This window comes from Bombus huntii, chromosome 9, assembly GCF_024542735.1.
Source record: "Bombus huntii isolate Logan2020A chromosome 9, iyBomHunt1.1, whole genome shotgun sequence".
NCBI lineage: Eukaryota > Metazoa > Arthropoda > Insecta > Hymenoptera > Apidae > Bombus > Bombus huntii.
The window spans coordinates 16,644,725-16,661,985 of NC_066246.1; the positions used below are offsets into that span (position 1 = coordinate 16,644,725).

At 34.4% G+C, this 17,261-nt stretch overlaps 1 protein-coding gene and 1 long non-coding RNA gene across 6 annotated transcripts in view; one reads left to right on the top strand and one right to left on the bottom strand.

Annotated features, from left to right (window-relative positions):
* LOC126869708 (protein tipE) overlaps positions 1-17,261 on the bottom strand; it is a 112,738-nt gene that overhangs the window by 54,322 nt on the left and 41,155 nt on the right. The window contains exons 3-4 of one of the 5 annotated variants that reach the window (XR_007690977.1): positions 10,070-12,791; positions 7,235-7,674 (exon numbers count right to left, since the gene is read on the bottom strand). The exons of 3 other annotated variants lie outside the window; for them this stretch is intronic. Coding sequence is in view for 1 of the 2 variants with exons in the window: in XM_050626587.1 (XP_050482544.1) it covers positions 12,749-12,791 (43 nt within the window). In the remaining variant the exon portion in view is untranslated. Of the gene's footprint in view, positions 1-7,234; positions 7,675-8,655; positions 12,792-17,261 lie in introns of those variants that run through there. One more of the 5 variants, XM_050626587.1, reaches the window with a different exon arrangement.
* LOC126869713 (uncharacterized) lies at positions 7,672-11,165 on the top strand. The gene is made up of 2 exons (XR_007690979.1): positions 7,672-8,793; positions 8,834-11,165. It is a non-coding gene; the product is annotated as an uncharacterized LOC126869713 (long non-coding RNA).

Below are 17,261 nucleotides of genomic sequence, written 5' to 3' on the forward strand. Positions count from 1 at the left end.
TTAATATCGATGCAATTTGAAATTGCTTAAATAAAGAAATAAAAGTATAGTTAGCATCATTTTGTGTCTCTAGTGAAGCTACAGTTTCAGGTAGGTTCTAAAATACCAGAGATCGCGCTGAAATAAACACATATAACTACGAATAAATCGAGTTGTAGAGATTCGGCTGAAAACTCGCCTGTTTATTGAGATTCAAACCAACGACCACTCTTTGCGATTACGAACCCAAGCCCTTTTTTTATATAGAGTGTTTATTAACAATGATAAAGTGACAAACAACATGACAAAAAATATCTTGCTGCACACTCTGTAATTTACATAATGTTATTAGGATCGGAAGTGTAGAAATAAGAAATTCAACTGTATTATGCGTGAAATATTATAGTGTTTCCAAAACCAGAATTCTCACTGTATCTAAACACTCTTCAATTCAGGAATATACATAATATTGTTAAAAATCTTTCCTTACACAATGTCCCGAGAAAAATCATCCAACTTCCACATCCATACCATCAACGATCGCTGACGGGTAGGGAGTTAGGTGAACACATACTTGGAAACCGCGGAGGGTGATTGTCCTTGCCCTTGGTCTAACTCGCACGCACCACGATCGACAGCATGAAAGCTCGCGTGACGGGCTGATTTTAAGAAAATGATCGACTCGGTGCGCCCCTGAATACCGTTTCACTCCGCGGAGAAATTTCAGACATTTCCCTAGTCGAGTGTAGCTGATGAAGAAGCGCGTGCACTCACGCACGTATCTCGGGTTAGCGTGATCGTAATAAATTTACCAGACTAAAAGCTTTACGCTGGACTCGACCAGTAGCAACCGACGAGCGGGATACTTGGTCCCGCGTTATTAATTTCGCCTGCTACCCGTATTCCCTGGGATTTAACTATGATTTCGAATATTTGGTGAATTACCTCCCTAGAAACTGCTACGTTCAGATTATGCTGTGTTCGGCTACCTCGGAAATACATGGACGGCTGGATAGACTAATGAGAACCGTGTGCAAGTATGTTTCATTTGGTTCGCGTTTGGTTGGTTTCAATTTATATGTTGTAATATGGATAGTGAAGTAAAGACGTTTTGACGAGTGGATTATTGATTTATTTTTCAAGGTAATTTTACTTGTGGATTATTGAACGATGTTTTGGAATAGAGACGCGTTTAACTTGGAATTATTAAATAATGAAGATATCTGTCAGATTAACGAAGAATGAAATTTCCACGGTTTAATTGTCGATTGTTATTTCACTGATAATCATTAATGATGAAATTTGAAGCATGGAATATTAATTCGCAACGTATTGTTCGCGATAACGATATCGTAATACCAAGCTAAAAAAATAAAATAGTCTTTTTATTAATGGCAATTATCTGGCGACCTGTACGTTGGCAGAATTCAAGCTGGTTTGCAATCTGACATGAAAAGACGCATTAAAGCAAATTGTTCTCTAATTACCTTTAATTGTGACGAGCAAAGAAAAACATCATTCGACCATCAATATTCTTCCATTAACTGAAATTGCCTTACTAGTACCTAAAAAACATTTTATCGTCGTTTCACAGAATCAATTTGGCAAATAAACATTCGTTTCATTCCAACCTCCCGCAACGAAAACATAATTAACGCACGCATCCAAAAGTACATATTAACTGTAACGAATCAGAACCAAATATGTAATTTCCACTGGAATCAAATATATACATATTCAAAATATACGTATATATTAAAATTAAAACCAATCAAAACATTATAAGCTTATAGTACGTGAGTGATCATAATCATTCGGCTAAGAGGATTAATGTGCACGTAATATAATTGAATTAATCACATACCTCGCTGATCCGCGAGGTTAATCTTCCATAATCCGAATTTTGTCTGATTTTGGAAAAAGAGAAACTATAATTGATTATAGATTCTTATGTTCTTATATTATAAACTATAAAATAATTTTAAAATCACTTTCAATTTTTTTTTTACTTTTATAAATAGATTTCTTGTGATTGCTGAAAAGATAAAATACGAGGGTAAAAAGATAAGATAACAAATAGCGGATGTTTATGCAAATTCATATTTTTATTAATATAAATAAACAAGTGGAATCTGAGTAAAAGCTTGTTTCATCCATTAAATATTGTAACCAATGCTTTATTTTGAATATGTTATTTGCGATATATAATATTTTTGCATATTACGTACATGTAAATTTTCCATAAATGCATAAACACCCACAATTTAGTAATGAATAAATGCAGTATTATTATAAAAGTGTGGACATGACTTTTTTAATTCCAAATAAGATAATATGATACAGTGGAAGTTATAATGGAAATCTGGACAAGGTGCGATTTCAACCTTTCCATCGGACGACAGATTTTATAAACAGATTCCTCTTTTATAAACACTTTTCGCCTATAAATAACCTGCCTTTTGCTGTTCGGCTTGGATGCCGACGGTACTCTACGAAATAAGCTCTCTCCTTCTCACCCCGTGCCTTTCCCACGGCTATGTTCAATATTTAATCGCGATCGGTGAAAGTGTAGACTGCCAATTTCGTCGAGCGTTTCTAACTAAAAATAAACCCCGACTGTCCCGTTTTAATTCCACCCTTCCGTATTTCGATCCAATCCTCCGTCTTACTCTGCAGAGAAAACGAAGAATTATAAGGTTGATCGGAAAGTTCCGTCACTATATTTTACCTGTTACGTTTACGACCAGCTTTCTGGATTTCTACGAAACGCAAGAACCTTAATTCTACAGGATGGTTCATATAATTGGATTAAATTCTGGTTTCAAAGCAATAGAAGATAGGAATAGGAATTTTATTAAGCAAAATAAGATATTTTCAGATAATGTATGTGTCTGTTGGGAAAATGTAAATGTTTGAGAGATTCGAAGAATCTTTTTCTTTTTCCTCTTTTTTACGCACCTTCTGACATAAATATTTTGCATTGAAACATATGAATCTTACCTTTACCTTCTCTCCATACAAACATGATTTTCTCGTTGCAGATTATGCGAAGGTCAACATGTTGCACATCGTTGAATTTGTTTTTTATCAGCTATAAGACTGTTACGATGAAAATAGGTTTGTCCTGTTTAAAAATATTTCGATGACATTGAAATCTTGAAAAAAGTAACCTTGAGAAAAATTTTTTATCTATCACCACATTTACTCCTTCGGACCGAATATATGCTTCCCTTGATATTTTTGCCTATCATAAAAAATAACCGAGATGCTTAACATGGTCAGGTTAAGCGAAACACCCTGCATATTCTTATCATTTGTAAAAAATTCTTTTACTTGGTAATACTATATATTTTTTAATATTTCAATAATAAATGTGAAGAATTCTATAACGAGGAAGTAAGTTAAAACGCGATAAGTTAAAAGACAGTGTTAATGAATGAAAATCTTATTGAAGAAAAAACCGATTTCTTCTTTCAAATACATAAACGAATATAACTTTCAAACATCCCAATACATAAAATGTCCCACTTAAATTGTACGTCTAAACTATTCCTACTGCTATTCAAAATGCAAGCAGACAATTAAGAGAAATGTGTATAGTTTCAAAATGTAACGGATAACGATTAAAAAGTTCGTTCGGTGTTGTTTTAAAGACGCTAAAAGACGCATTAATGCATAAAAATGTAACCCCTTAAACAAAATAACTTTCTACTTACGAGTATATATACTCTACTCCATTACAAGACACCATGTACAGTAAAACTTACTATTCTGCATGCTGATATCTTCAGATGTTTTATTCAACTTAAGCAGTTCGCTTTTGTAAAGTCTCCAACAATATATTATAGCGTCAGTGTATAAGTTAGGATAAGGGTTACATTATAAATACATTAAGGAAACAGAGTTATCGGTGGAACTGACTGCCGATAGTTTTCTGTTTATTTTTAATCGTTAGCAGACGATGAGGGGCTGGTGGCCACGTACAATCCTTGTGGGGCATGTAGGCTTAGGCCAAAAGGGATGTGCGTGCGTGTGTGTGTGTGTGTGTGTGTGTGTGTGTGTGTGTGTGTGTGTGTGTGTGTGTGTGTGTGTGTGTGTGTGTGTGTGTGTGTGTGTGAAGACAAGAGAGTCTTCGCCAGGGAGTGTAAGCTAATGGAATAAATTAATAGTTCAACTTCCCGTGACAGTCATCCGCTCCGTTATTCCTACAATATTAACTTTTGTCCAGGTCTTACAATTAATTTTATATCCTTTTTTCCGGCAGCCCGAAATTTCTCATAAATATAAGATAAGGTTGACCTACCGCTGATAAAATTGTTCAGCAGTACGCAGGCTTTTTTCTCGCGCTTCAACAACGTGTTTCGAGTTGGGTACCGGCGTCCGAATCGAAATAGAACAAGTGCGACTTATCGGTTGCCGCGACCCAAAATATGCAAGACAAAGACCGGGTCCTTGGGTATTTTCAAATGGGGGAAGTTTAAAATACAAGAGGCAATAACTGTGGTATATATATAGAAATCGTGAAGATACAAAACGAACAGCTGAAGGGATCAGATGTTACCTTGGGGTTGATACTTTTAGAAGGAGAAGGTTAAAGAGAACTTTTGGAGTGGAACAGGAGAAGGAAATGGAAATGGAGGGTAAGACTAAGGTTTTCGAGAATACATGATATTATGCTGGAGATCCACAATTCCAGCTGTTCCATGTTAGAGATATTTTAGAATGTTTATCACTGATTCTCCGATCAAGAAGCATTAATTACAATGCATGTACTTTTATCGATGACTTATAGGATTATTTATTTTACTTTCAATGGATTTTTAGCAATAGTAGTTCAAGTTCTTATTAATATATCTATATTATGTATTTCAATATTTCTTTTTCATTCAGAAATAATCTTATTCAATTTCAATTATCCAAGTCCTGTCTGTTTTTAAATAAAATCACTTATAATTTTTACATTCATAAACTCCAATCCACTCTTCGGACTCTAGCATATTCCATTTTTATTCTAATTTAAGTACACAGATCCACCGTGCCGTTATATCCACGTGGACATGCAAATGAATACGTTGACTCGAAGGAAAACGACTTCCTCTCTCCAGCGACTTAACTTAGGACAATATAATGGGAATATATTAGGAATATATTAAATAACTCTGGTATAATTACTATAGGTATAATGGGTTGGTGGGATGGGTAAATCGTCATCGATAAGGGCGCAAATGGTTTCCCCCGTTTCCTGAAAACAATAAGGGTGCAATTCGCGGGACAAAAGACTCGCGAAATCTCGCGGACAAAAGACGGAACAATAGGTGTCTCCCTTTTCCGTCATATCAGCTGGGGCAGCGCGCGTACACGCTCCTATCAGCGCGGCCACGCGAGCCTGCAAGCGACCGATTTTTATTCCACACTGGAAGAATTGGCGATAACGGCCGCCTCGAACCTCGGTTTCGATCGATGCACCCTGTTCTGCTTAACTGATGTTCCAATTATAAATCGATTCGGATCGTGTATGTAGAATGGCTTAGTTAAACAAGTTAATTTTTTAAGAAGAATAGAAATAACATTGTAGATATAATCTGCAGGTGAGATACAATTGTAAGTAGACTGAGTAGAATTATATTTTTATGTAGCATAAAGCAACTTCTTAAGTAATAATATAAATACAATATAAAGAAATATTTTTGATAGATAAAGGATTCGTTTTATTCGATAGAAATTATAACCAGTGCTTTACTTTCGATATTTTATATACTTAAAATTTCTTACTTCAGTATATACATTCTGTATGTATGTTGCATTTTCAAATTTACCATAAATTGCCTAGAAATCTGAAGTTTAGATATAATAGATAGATAATGATTGATAAAGTTTGGACTGTAAATATAGAAATAGATCTAAGTAATTTGATGTTTGATTGAATTGGAGTTCGATGATTGTTTGAGGAGAATGAAAATGATGTAAAGTTATAGGTTTAGTCTGGAAACGGACTATAGTTATGATAAAAGTGTAGTTAGAAAGGAATAAATAATAGATATTGATTAGTGAAGTTCGGATTATGCAGGGCTTAGCATAAGTAGATCGTTGAAGTTGCTTCAGAAATTGTATTAGGAGACTCTAAGTATTAGATATATGTGTAGTATAGTAAGTTATAGATAATACAATTATGGTTATAGCAGGCAAGCATAAAAATGACCGAGTTTATGCAAAAGGTAACATATGTATTGTTCTGAATAAAATGTAATGTTACCAAATTAAGATGTCTAAATGTTTTTACAAAAGACAAGTTTTTATAATGTATGTAATAACTTGAATACGTAAGAAAATTACGTACAATGGACAGTAATATATTTCAATGTATGGCAAAAATGTAATACTCGTAAAAGTCAACGTAGTCTGAACAGGAATGGAACTGAAAATTGGTCTAAGTTTAAAGATTTAAATATTTGAATAAACCTAGGTGTATAGTAGCAGATAATTCTACAGTGAAAAAAGACAATATAACTGCAAAAATATGATAGCAATAAAATATGTAAAAGTATGTAAAAATTACATGCAAATTCCCGTGATTTCAATAAAGTTGACAATGATTCAAAATTTTACGTGCAATACCTGGTCATTTATACCAGTAACAATATTTCAGAGAAGAAGTAAAAAATATAAAAAAGAATCCTGAACACTTTATATACATACCATTGTTAAAATAGATGCTGTTGAAATTGGTAAAAATGATAAATATCATATATCAAAATCTTAGTAAACAATATAATTCTCGATATTCTGCTGCGTATCTACCCGCTGAATATTTCATTACCAAACTTCCATTTTTCGAAGGAATCGACTAAATATTCAAAGAAACGTAAAAATATTATTAAACAGGTCAATGAATGATTATAAGTATAATATACAATAATAAATATAATAATAATATAAATAAATTCTAAAATACTTACTGGGCTTTAATACAGGTATCGTAACATTAACACCAGAATTCCTGACTTGTAAATCTATTAATCTATTAATCTATTAACATTAATACATAATTATAGAATGATACGATAAAAACAAACCTATGTACCTATTTGATAAGTCAAATATATCATATTTATAAGTCAATAGAAATTTTGCTAAAGAGCGCTTGAGTACTTTTCCAAAACCTACATAATCTTTCTCCTTTTATTAAATGAGATTTGGTAATTCTAGTGTTAAAGCAGATCATTTTGGATTCAACAGATCTTGACACGAATATCTCTGTACAATTCTTTTATTACATTCAATGATACACCATAGTTACATACATTCATTCAAGCATAATGTACGCCGTTCATCGATACGAGTCTAGCTCGCTGAGAGACTCCAAGAAATTCTTTCTCCTTCTCCTCCTCTCACCCTTAAAAACGGGATTCCGCTTCAGCGCGGTTACCAGGAATTTGCATTTCTAACTTCCGCGAGAACTTTTACCGTGGAGCCCGGATCTTCTCAGTGCTCCATGCGTTCCAGCTGCAGCTCTGCATCGCGAGACTATAACTTCCGGCAATTCGCGCGCGCCATCACGTCGTCCATACGACGATCTCGTGTCTCGATTTCCGTGCACAAGCGCGTCGATGAAAATCGCAAACGACGATCTTTCATCCTCGATTGCGTCGCAGCCGCGTCTGTAGCGTCGAATCTTTGCTCGAAAGACCGATCTGCCTAAAGAAAAGTACGCAAATTGCAGATCTCTTTCTCTCTCTTCCTCGATTTCCGTTCTCCGGATTTCAATCGGATTTAATTTGATTTCTTGATGTTTGCACGTGCAACGATGCAAAGCACACAGCGAAAAATACAAGCGCAATCGTTAAAATGGATTTTATCTTTATAACAAGAAGTGCAAATCGTAATCAAGATCGTTCTTGATTAAATTTTTATTTCCGAATATTTTTTAACGCGTTTTTTTCTTTTTGTTTTTTTCTTTTTTTAGTACAAAAATGGAAATGTGTGATTCTTTCGTAATATAGCTTCGGTTGTTAAACGATTACAATTTTCAAAAAGCTTTTGTATGTGTCTGTGTATATATATATATGTATGTATATATACATGTATGTATGTATGCACTGTAAATGCTCGAAAAAGTGAAATTCAGCATCAAAATAGGTCGCGCTTAGAGAGTATAGGAGTTGTTAGTGTTAACATCTACTTTTTGGCCCCGCATTAATGAACGAACTCGACGTTTCCTGCGAAACTGTTGTGTATGTGTGTGCTACGGAAAATGTTCGAAACTTGTTACGTTCGACTATAACCTTCGCTTCACATTCTTCTTCCTTTTTTCGCAGTCGGATAGTAAAAATTTTAGAAAATCGTTATGTGTATAACTTTTTACGCTAAACCATTTAATATTTAGGAATAATATATATTGTTTACTGAAGTGTATATTATTTTACTATTACTTTTATTTGCTGAATACCTTGATTAATGTTCTAAGATACAGAATTTTTCATAACAAAAATGTAAGTCAAAGTTTTAAAAAGAAAAAGATTTCAACTCTGAACCACAGATATCTAACCCCTTCCCGTACTTTATCGAGTCAGACTCGCGATGAAGATTTTGGCCCGAACATAAATATCGCGAGTCTGACTCGCGACCAGATACTTGGGCCAAACGTAAACATCGCGAGTCTGACTCGCGACCAGATACTTGGGCCAAACGTAAATATCGCGAGTCTGACTCGCGACCAGATACTTGGGTCAAACGTAAACATAACAACCGAGCTCGCGGATTGTTTTGTTGCCCCGTTACGATCGTGACTGAATGTTAGTTTCTACATTTCGGTTCGTATTGCGATTGTTTACGAGCATCAGTCTGGTCTGTTCAGCGCTCGTCGATGTCTACCGCTTGGGCTCGAGTTTCGTCCAACTAAATGGCACGGGAAGGGGTTAACAATGGTAAACAGCTACATATATTGTCAAGATGTTGTAAGTAGTCAAAAGAAACATCCACAAATACCTAAGTGTTGCAGAAATTGTATTCTTAACCTTGGGGCATCATCTAATTCACGTAATTTAAATATAGAATAATGCTCGGAGTTATTTTCGTAAACCGATGACTCATCGACATGTAGGTACCGGTAGTTCTATTTTTAGCACGGTATGTCAACAAACGACACTTTTGTCGCCCATTGAGCGTCGGCGGGCTCGAGCCTAGGCCGTTTTCTGCTAAGACAGTGGTCTTGTGGTACCTAAACTCTAGCATACGCACACAGGTTTGACCGTGTTTACGTCGATCGCGAGTTGTTTTGTCAAACGTCAAAGCGAAAAGGGCGCTCCGAATTATCTTTGTCAGACGTGCAGCATTGTCACTTTTGCATCACCAGCGTGCCCCACAAAGTATACTTAGCAAAATTTTTCGACCGCGCGTTTACCAACTGACTGCAACTTTTCTTACGATTTGCATAGTCGAATATTGCTGGCCTTATCCGCGTGCCTCGCAGTTCCAGTACTCTAACTCACTCGTAAGCTTCACATAGTATGAGTTGCATTTGTTTCCCTTGTCAACTGTTGATTAGCTCTAAGCTTTATTTCTCGTATTCACGTTTCTTTAAATTTTGCTAACGTGTTTGTATACTTTTACTTGAATTCTCTTTGCATCCATACTTTTTCGTTATTTCATTGTAGTCGCATTTCGTTGTGATTTATACGTTATATAAATTGGTTTAATCGCCTTTGGCATTCTGCATCGTCTATCTCTGTACCTTATCATTTAGTCAATTATACTCCACACTAACAAATTAATTATAATATATAAATTTCTAATAAAAGTCTAATTTATCTATGTGTAGCTTTATGCTCCTGCTACTTCTTTTTCTACAAGAAAACTGGCTGCTACAATTAACAAGTTTCGAGCAATTTCCATACGAGTTATCCGTGCTTGATATTGTGCCCAGCGTTTCATCCTCGTGTATTCATGCAACACGTAGAAACGAACAGAAGACGAGAAGATGAAACATTGTAGAAATTGAAGGAAAAGAAAGAATAAAATCTCGAAGTGTACACGCGTGTCGTGTACACTGGAACGAAATAGTCAGCTTGAAACTATATCCCGAATTGCTTACCGACGACACCATAGTCGCAAGTCGGACGATTTTTGGCAATGTCGATGGAAGTAGCTGAAAAACAAATCGTATCGATAACTCGAAGAGATCTTGGCACGGTACACGAACGCACACATAAAACAAAATGCGACTGGTCCATCGAATTGTGTTTCCAAAAACTTGGGAAACGTACAGGTAAGCTTACACGAGTTTACGAATCGATCGTAGTCTAGCTTTTTTATCTTCTTCGATCGATTTAAAATAGACGATGCTTCGATGTGTACGCTAATATACTTGTTATATTATATGTAAATGACTTTAATAATTAAGATTCTTTCTCAAAGACGCATACGTGAGAAACATTCGTGCGAGTCGGTCAACAATAATAAAATAGCACACAAGTTAGAAGCAATAAGTGCAGAGATTTAAAAAAGGTGATTTCGGAAATTGATGGCTTCTAATATTCGATGTCCCTGGGCAAGAAATTGTTATTGACATTAAACATTTTCAGATTAACTGTTTCAACGCAACTTGTCAGTTCTTGGTTGGATAATAATAAAAATTATGTTTCTTTTATTTCAGAACTTTTTCTTCGATTCTGATGATATGGAAAGGTAAACAACAGAAAACGACAACTTACAATTCTGAAATTCAAGGTAATTATGAGTATAATAAATAATAAAGTTGCGTGAATGATTTTTATATAAAACAGTCGGCTGACGATAAATCAGCTTTGCTTAGCTCATCGAGCACTCGAAATCTGCAAATTTCTGAACTCCCGTTTTTTAACTCCCTGCACAATATCCCGAACGTGATAATGTGTAGAGGGCCAAAGGAACATTTCTCACCTTCGTCGCTGGAAACGTTTCATTGGCGCAAGTTAGTCTCTTCGAGATTATTAATATTTACGTAAATATCAGAATAATATAAACTGCGGTATTCTGTGTTATATGTATATCGAGATATTTTCGCATCACGCAGACATGTGTTTCCATAGCCTATATCTCGGCAATCAGCAGTGCAACACACAAGCTTTCATCAAGCAAAACTTTCTTTGAAGCATTTCTCGCGAATATGCTGTGTGGATCCATAATAGATTTGAATGAAATTTTTTTTTTAATAAAATGGAATGAAAAAATTTGCTGAATAATCAATTAAAAGTGATACGGTTAAAATGATAGCAATTGAACATTTTATATATCTTATTGTTAGTTCTTCCATTAAGTTCACTGTAAAAAGAGAATATTGAAATTAGACAAATGAGAAGGTTAATAAGATATCTTTTAAATTACTTGAAAAATTCGTGATAAAAAATGAATAACTTGAAATCGTTATTTTTTACTCTATAGAAAGATTTACACAGAAAAATTTTTTACTTATCGACAGTAATAATAATAAAATAAATTCGAAAAGAAGACAAACTTATTGGAACTGTGAGTATTTAAGTTTAATATCTTCGAATAATAATACGTTAGAACCAATTTACAATATTAAACTTTCTATCTTTAGCACGTTCAGTGTCACTGAATTAATAGTTTTCGTATAATAGTCAGAAAATTTTTCAATTTCGAAATGTATTCACGATCCATTCACGAAATAAACATTAACGAATAAACCAATGTTTCAAATCAATATTTATTATTTCAAATATGAAAGTTTAAACGAAGCTCCAAAATTCATGTTTGCAAAACACTGAGCATGTTAAGGACACATACAGGGGGTTTCAAAATTAGTAGCAAGATTTATTCTACTCGTTTCGAGAGTGAAGAATGTACCATACACGTAATGAATGGTCGAGCACTTCACCATACTTAATAAATGTATTAGTGAATAGCTATTCCAAACGTCCCAAATTGTGAAATATAAATTATTGCAGAACTTAAAATCATTATAGCCCAAATTTCGAAATAATTTCGTCTAAAATATGAGAAAAAGTTTTCCAAAATCTACAAAATCGTCATATTCTCTTATCTTGTATGTTTAAGTCATAAATGATCATAATAGTTCAAATTAGATCTCAACTAGGCTACTTAGTTTCATTTTATATAGATATTAATTAGGTTATCAGATATTAATTAAGTTATATGTAATAATTAAAAATTATCAATATTACTTTTATCCAAAATTAGGTAACCTGCTTAAATTTAACTATTCTCTGTCATCTATGACTCAATAACGTCATTTAAGGATCAAACGCAACAAAGTTATGAGAATACATCCTGAAACTTCAAAATAACGTCACCATCAATACTATTTATAAAAGGAAAATGTTTGTAGTCGTTGACATAACATAAAATCGTTTTGTACCACAAAAAATAATCAAAAGCTGGTGAATCGACCAACAGAAACTCACAGAAGCATAATAAAGAAATGATTCCATCCTGCATGTTAATATGTAACCATGTATAATCAATTCACTCTCGCAACGAATAGAAATGCAATGGAGATAACGAACGACAGTTTGAAAAGCACTCTCTGTAGAAGCCTCGAAAGATCGTCAGCTTGAACATCGATCGTGAAAAGCGGTCTCGAAACGCGCACACCTTGCGCGCGCGCGCGCGCGCACGACGACGCTCGTTTAAAACGTAACATACGCAACATCATGTTCACTTGATAGACGAGACAAAACGAAATCACAAAACGGCGATACTCACACCAAGCTGGTGTATACTCACACCGAGTATATTAACAGTGACGGTTCTAACGGCCGATATGTATGTTGCAGAATTTACATAACTCGATTCTGAAAAGAAACATTAGCAACAATGTAGTTGTGGCTCCGATATTGTTATTCGCGGTTCGAGATTGATAGAAGAAAGGGCGAAGAATTGCAGAGAAACAGTGAAAAGAATAGAGAAAAGGAAGAGAAAGAGCGGCACAGCGTGATAGATAGAGAAAAAGACAGGGAAAAAGGGGGTAGGAGTGAGAGAAAAGTAGTTGTCGAAAAAAGAGGAAAGAGGGGGAGAGCTCGAAACAAACACTATTCCCGTCGGTAGAAGGAATGGAATTGCTCAGATATTTACATAATTTCATATAGCTTTGTAAATTTATTCCGAAACGTCGCCAAATCGGGGCGCTGCGTTATGTAAATTAATTCATATGCTGGATAACGATTTTTAATCGCGTGTTAAACCGACGATAGCGAGCCATCGATGCATGCGCCGTCGGAATCTGATCGATTGGAAAGCCGGTGAAATAATGGTTGACGCTTTTTTTCTTTTGATAGACTGGCCGCGATTTCACTTCCGTCTCAATGATAAATGAGGGCGAACGTTATTGGAATGCGAATCGTGAACTAATTTTGTTTTATCTCAGTTTATCGCAGCGTTTTAATCACGGTATAATTTAATTAATTTGAATTATCGATTTAATGAGAAGAGAGCAAACGAATGGAAAGACAGATTCTTGTTATGAAGGAGTTGTGTAAGAAACGAAGCTTTTCTATTTTTTTATTTATCGCGCGAAGGAGGATATTTAATGAATAAAAAGTTATTGCATTTTTGCCTTGTGAAAGCTATGTGATAATATAATACAATGCATTTTTTTAGTACTACATTTATTTAAAATACAGAGCATAAAAATCATAGCTGCATTGAACATTTTATTAAGCTTAGATTTTATTTATATTTATTTTATTTATACAGCACGTTCGAATATTTTTATCTCCAACTGAAATTAATAATTGCCTAACAATTTTGAATAATTTGTATACCACGGAAATTTAAATATAGAAATGTAATTATTCAAAAATTTATTTAATATAAATTCACACATATGTGTATTCAACGGCCAATGAAGGACGAGGACAAGAAAATGTTGATACATCATCAGAGTCATGATTGTTGAATAAACAAACATTGAAAGTTCCAAGTTACGAGCTTAAAACCTATAGATTGTTATCATCCCAAACAAATTCTAGTAATAAACAGGGAGGAATTCACAGAATGGGTCCGCAAATTGCAGGACACGCGACGATTACGTCGAATTCTTTCATGCAGAAACGAAGCTGTGTATCTCGAGAACCTGAAGGTCGACATTATGTAAATTAATTCGCTTATCGATAAATACAACCTTCTCTGTTCTTCGACGATGGAAATAGAAAAGACGTTCAATCGATACACCGAAACGAAGAGAGGCAAAATGCTTTCTGCGTATTAAAATTTCAGAACACGGAACAAAGAAATTCGCCCGTTCAATTGATCAAACTAGGAATTAATTTTAGTATTCTTTTATCGTTCTTTGAACACGAATAAAACTTTATTTTTAAAACATGATTGTTTCAGTTAATCATGAAAAGTGGTAGTTCTTTGTTATTTATGTTACCTGATCACTTTCTGGCAAGGAAATATGAAGATTACTCGATAACAGATCTGACCTTTATTTGAAGTAGTCGTTACGTTAATAAAATTCTACTCTTCACCTAACTAAATATTCTACTTTTATTCATTTTCGTGATCAGGGCATCTAGTTCCCTATAACACTATATTAGAACGATTGTATATAGGTATATTATATTGTAGAATTCCTTCCCATTTTATTTAAATTCAAAGCATAACTAACGGAATAGAAAGAGATTTCAACAAATAATAGAACAAGAGACAAATCTCGGAAATAAACATTTTACAGAACCTAAAATAAAAAAAAGAAATTATGTACAAAATCTATTTCATCGTTCGGTATCGTTGTTTCTACCCTCGTTACATCGTAAAGTAGTTGAATCCGTAATAAGTTCGAACGTAACGCGAAACTGGGTGAATCATAATCTGTCCCGTTTGAAAAAGTGGATTAGCGACTAAGACCTGGAAATAAGCTTTTCGTTTATAAGCAGGATTTCTATGGTGGACAAAAGACGGGAGACCTGGTGAAAATTTAGGTTAACTTTCGATATAGAACAACCGACTCGGAGCCTTCGCATGAAGGATCCGACGAATCCTTGACCTATATCCCTTAAAACATCATATCGCCATTACGTGTGCCTTGCACACAAAAAACTGTACGCGCATGTGTGGGGCACGTATGTACGATGGTCCTGGAGGATGTTCAAAATCACGGCAGATACCTCTACGTAAAGGACTCCCGTTTCCTTTTTGCTGATAACTTTTCCCGTTGTAAGACCGGTCACGATACCGACGAAATTCGATAAAAGTCCAGCTGGAAAATTTCGTGGCTGGCATACGACGAAAGCACACGAAGCCCGCCACTTTGATCTTGTGACCTTTAGAAAATCCGATTTCCAGCTTCGAAGACATTTTTTATACGCCTCTTTGGCGAGACGTTCGCTATCCCCTAATACGCTTAAGGCCTGAAAAGACTTCTTTTGGTCTTTGACCAGCCTCCTTTGCGTCACGAAAAAAAAGTAATTTACTGCTTGTTTGGTCATTCGAAGAATTTTATTTATTATTGGAAGTTTCGAGTAAAAATTTCTTGATCTATGAAATTTGGAGTCCGATGAATTTCTTGTTCGTACTACTTACTTTTCGTTCCGTATCTGATTAGAGCGAGAAATTCTGTCCCGATCTTTCAATGTTTAACCAGCCTTCTTTCCGCTACGGAAGAGAGTAATTTATTGTTTGTTTGAATAAAAATTTGTTGATCTTTGAAGTTTCAGAGATTTGCTTATGGAGTCTGATGGAAGAAAAATTTGTTCGTACTACTTATTTTTCGTTCGACGTCTAAACGAAAAGCGCTGTTTTGCTTTTTCATAGATAGCAATATCGTCTGAAGTTAAGTACGCTAGTTTGTTTACGTAGCTCGTATTTGACTTTTAGTTTCTGTTTTCGAAAGTCATGTTTTGCGTTCATTTATTCACGTAATTCATCTGGTGTTTTCAAAGTCAAACGAAGAAGATTTATATTGGTAATGTTGCGATGACATGCTACCATTTTTGTCATTTCAAATAATTATACTGAATAATGATTGTGACATATCCCAGATCAATTAAAAGAATTATATTAATACATTGGTAATTCTGTGGATATTGGTAAAAAACGATAAAATGAACGAAATAAGACATCAACATTACTAATATAATTTTATGGCTAACATATGGATTTCAGACAATGCGGTTAATATCAGTATTTTTATTCAATATTCAATATTTTTCTAAGTTTCTCAATACGATATTGAAATAGTTTAAAGTACAATCGATTTGTGTTATCTATTGAAACTAAAAGTATCCTATTCAATATGATTTTCACTACACGAACTATTTAAAACTAAAACAGTATGAATAATAAAGCATTAAAAATTTGTTAAATATTGCAGATTAACAAATATTATATACAGCATCATTTAAAAATAACATTAATTTATAGTCTCAAATATACTTATCTACATATTAAACTTATTTTTGGTATTACAAATAAAATCGCCAGTTTTTAAATCATTTCCAAAATAATGCACTACACAAATTAGTCTCAAACAATTGCAAAACACTAAAGTTAATCACCATAACATAACCATACAGAATATGTTCAGTTTCAACCTTCGTTAAAATCAGGAACAGTTCGTACGAATGACAATTACGCTGATATTAAAATTCGTTTCTTACGTTGGATATTTTTACCTGTTTTACGAACAGCATCAAGCTTAGACTACCGAAAGTAGGTTTTAGAACGTTTAAGGATTGTGTTGAAATGCTTACGTTGCCAGTTTGATGAGGGGAATTAGAACCATCTGGAAGAACGTACGTGTTCCTTTCTTTTTCTTCTGTCGTGGGTGAACACGAATATCTTGGTAAACGGTGCTTTTAAGAAGCTGCAATTAAGTTGTATTCCTCGTAGAAGCTTAAACCTCGCTCAACACCGGCAATTTACCTCACTTATGAACGTTTCTGATGTTTTCGCGAACATGCTGACTGGAATTCACGTTTAAATTCACCCTCGTGTTAGTACGCTACGTGGAACACGATAAATTAGAATCTTTTCTTCCCCTTTTCATGAACTATTTGTTCAGAATTCGTGGATTTGACCCAATTTGAGAAAATGGAGACGGAAACGATACATTTAAACTCGATTTAATTTTTCGCAAGTAGGTGAATGAAATTGAAGTGAAGAGAGGAGATGGCTGGCATTCTAGATCGTGAGTTGTAATAGAATTTCATACACTTAACATTCCTTAATTTAAGTTTAAGTTTAACTTTGAGTTTGGAGAAACCAGAGAGAATAGATATTACAGAATATCAGTAACATTATTAAAAGATTAAATCAGGATA